The 1,747-nt window shown below is 49.2% G+C and overlaps 1 protein-coding gene across 3 annotated transcripts; it reads left to right on the top strand.

Moving 5' to 3' along the window:
- The first annotated feature begins 347 nt into the window (after positions 1 to 347).
- On the top strand, positions 348 to 1,747 carry PPTG_20449 (hypothetical protein). 3 transcript variants are annotated; one of them, XM_008919251.1, is made up of 3 exons: positions 348 to 984; positions 1,051 to 1,200; positions 1,273 to 1,747. In XM_008919251.1, the coding sequence occupies exons 1-3, from the start codon at positions 396 to 398 to the stop codon at positions 1,614 to 1,616; spliced, it is 1,083 nt and encodes a 360-aa protein (XP_008917499.1). In that variant the 5' UTR covers positions 348 to 395; the 3' UTR covers positions 1,617 to 1,747. The 3 variants fall into 3 exon arrangements, with proteins under 3 accessions (XP_008917499.1, XP_008917498.1, XP_008917500.1); XM_008919250.1 differs by having other exon boundaries at positions 1,270 to 1,747; XM_008919252.1 differs by having other exon boundaries at positions 1,051 to 1,747.

Genomic DNA, 1,747 nt, shown 5'->3' with positions numbered 1-1,747 from the left:
CCTGATTGGGCTGGTTCAACGTGCTGGTTCCCACGAAGAACTGCGCGCGGTCCTTCTCCGCCAGCACCGACTCTAGCGTTCGAACCTAGCCCGTGGTAAATCGTATCAACTAACAGAAACGACATAGCTTGTCTTGGTCAGAGAGCGACGTACCTTGGTGCCGAAGCTGAAGCTGCACGCACCTCCGCCGAACATGATCAATGCGGCTGATCTAAAGTTTAGTCGATCAATTTTTGGTCAGTGTAAATTTCTTTTTTTTGGTCGGCACAGATTTTTTTTGGGTCAGCATAAATTTAGCACGAAATTTAGATGTCCGTTCTAGAAACTTAACCTATTAAGCTTTAGTCGTCCCAAATCAAGTGCCCCTCTCAAAATCTAGTGTCCAAGTCTTGCCAATGTCGCTGCAGTTCCTGGGTCAGAAGTCGTGGCATCCGGCCAGTAAAGCCAACCAGAAGCGCATCTGGGTGGCGGAGCAGCAGGCCAAAGAGCGAGAGGAGCGCGAGCAACAGAGAGCCAAGGAGGTGCGCAAGGCAGCCGAGGCGTTGCAGGCTCAGCAGGCCGCTGCTGCATCTGGAGACGTTGCTGCCGCTCGTCGTGTGGCCAGTGCACAGGTTAATTTCCTATACGCTGCGCCGCCAGGGCTTCCAGAGACTACAAAAGCGGAAGATCAGAAACAACAGAAAGAAGAAGATGAAGCAGTACGGGAATTTCGACGCAGGGCCGAGAGACGCGGAGACTCGCAGCGCTCAAAGCTCGAGCGATACGTTGGACGCAGAGCAGAGGAGACACTTACGATTAAGGATCAAGTAGAACGGTTCCCCATACTGAAGGATGCTCCAGTGGAAGGCAAATACACAGAGACTATTAAGGTCAACTTTAATCCCTTAGGGCTCAGACTACGCAACGTACGCTGCATCCGATGTGGGGAATGGGGACATCAAAGCGGGGACAGAGAGTGCAAGCTTCGAGATCAGAACCCCAATGGTGCGTGAGTTGATTAGTGAAAGTGGGAAACTCGATGCTAATGCAGTTGTGTTGCATTGTATTTAGATGCTACTAGGCAGAGATGGGAGGACCCGGTGACGGAGATTAACAAGCTCAAGTCGGCGAAACAGGATCTGGTTTTTAGGAGAGGAGCTTTGCCGCTGGAGATGCAGGAAACAACAGCACAAGGATTCGAGATTTTGCAGTCAGATGACGGTGAGTGACGACATTTCCTGCTTAGTTATGAAGAAAAAAGTCTGACAGTGTCGTTTTTGCTGTTTGTAGAAGATGTCGAGGCCGCAGAAGACGCATTCTTAGCCACATTATCTACGAAGCAGAAGAAGAAATTAATGAAGAAGCTGAAGAAACAGTCGCGAAATGATATCAGTAGCGACAGTGAGGTGGACTCTGATGCGTCTTCTCATCGCCATCGCTCGAAGAAGAAGTCGAGCAAGCACAAACGAAAGCGAAAACATACACATCGATCAAGAGGTCGATCTGAAGATGGAAAGGAGGACAAGAAGGAACGAAAAGGACGTTCTCGACGACGAAATGTATCAATATCACCACGGCGAAATAGCTCGCGCTCGGACTCACAAGAAAGAGCAACACAGCGTCGAAGATCGAGATAGTCCCGGAATGTTGCTACTTCGAAGTATTATTAATCGAGCAACGGCAAGCAAAAAGCTCTTCATTACTCGAATGTTGAAGCAAAAAGACGACCATGTAGTTTGAGGCCCATCAGTCACGGAATTTGATATTA

The sequence above is a fragment of the Phytophthora parasitica genome (assembly GCF_000247585.1).
Source record: "Phytophthora parasitica INRA-310 unplaced genomic scaffold supercont2.616, whole genome shotgun sequence".
NCBI lineage: Eukaryota > Oomycota > Peronosporomycetes > Peronosporales > Peronosporaceae > Phytophthora > Phytophthora nicotianae.
This window is presented reverse-complemented; position numbering and strand designations above follow the sequence as displayed.

Bases quoted from the DNA above. Each gene is read 5' to 3' on its own strand.
- PPTG_20449 (XM_008919250.1), top strand. From the start codon at position 396: ATGTCGCTGCAGTTCCTGGGTCAGAAGTCGTGGCATCCGGCCAGTAAA. The intron at 985-1,050 runs GTGCGTGAGTTG...CATTGTATTTAG, and splicing joins TCGAGATCAGAACCCCAATG to ATGCTACTAGGCAGAGATGG. The intron at 1,201-1,269 runs GTGAGTGACGAC...TGCTGTTTGTAG, and splicing joins GATTTTGCAGTCAGATGACG to AAGATGTCGAGGCCGCAGAA.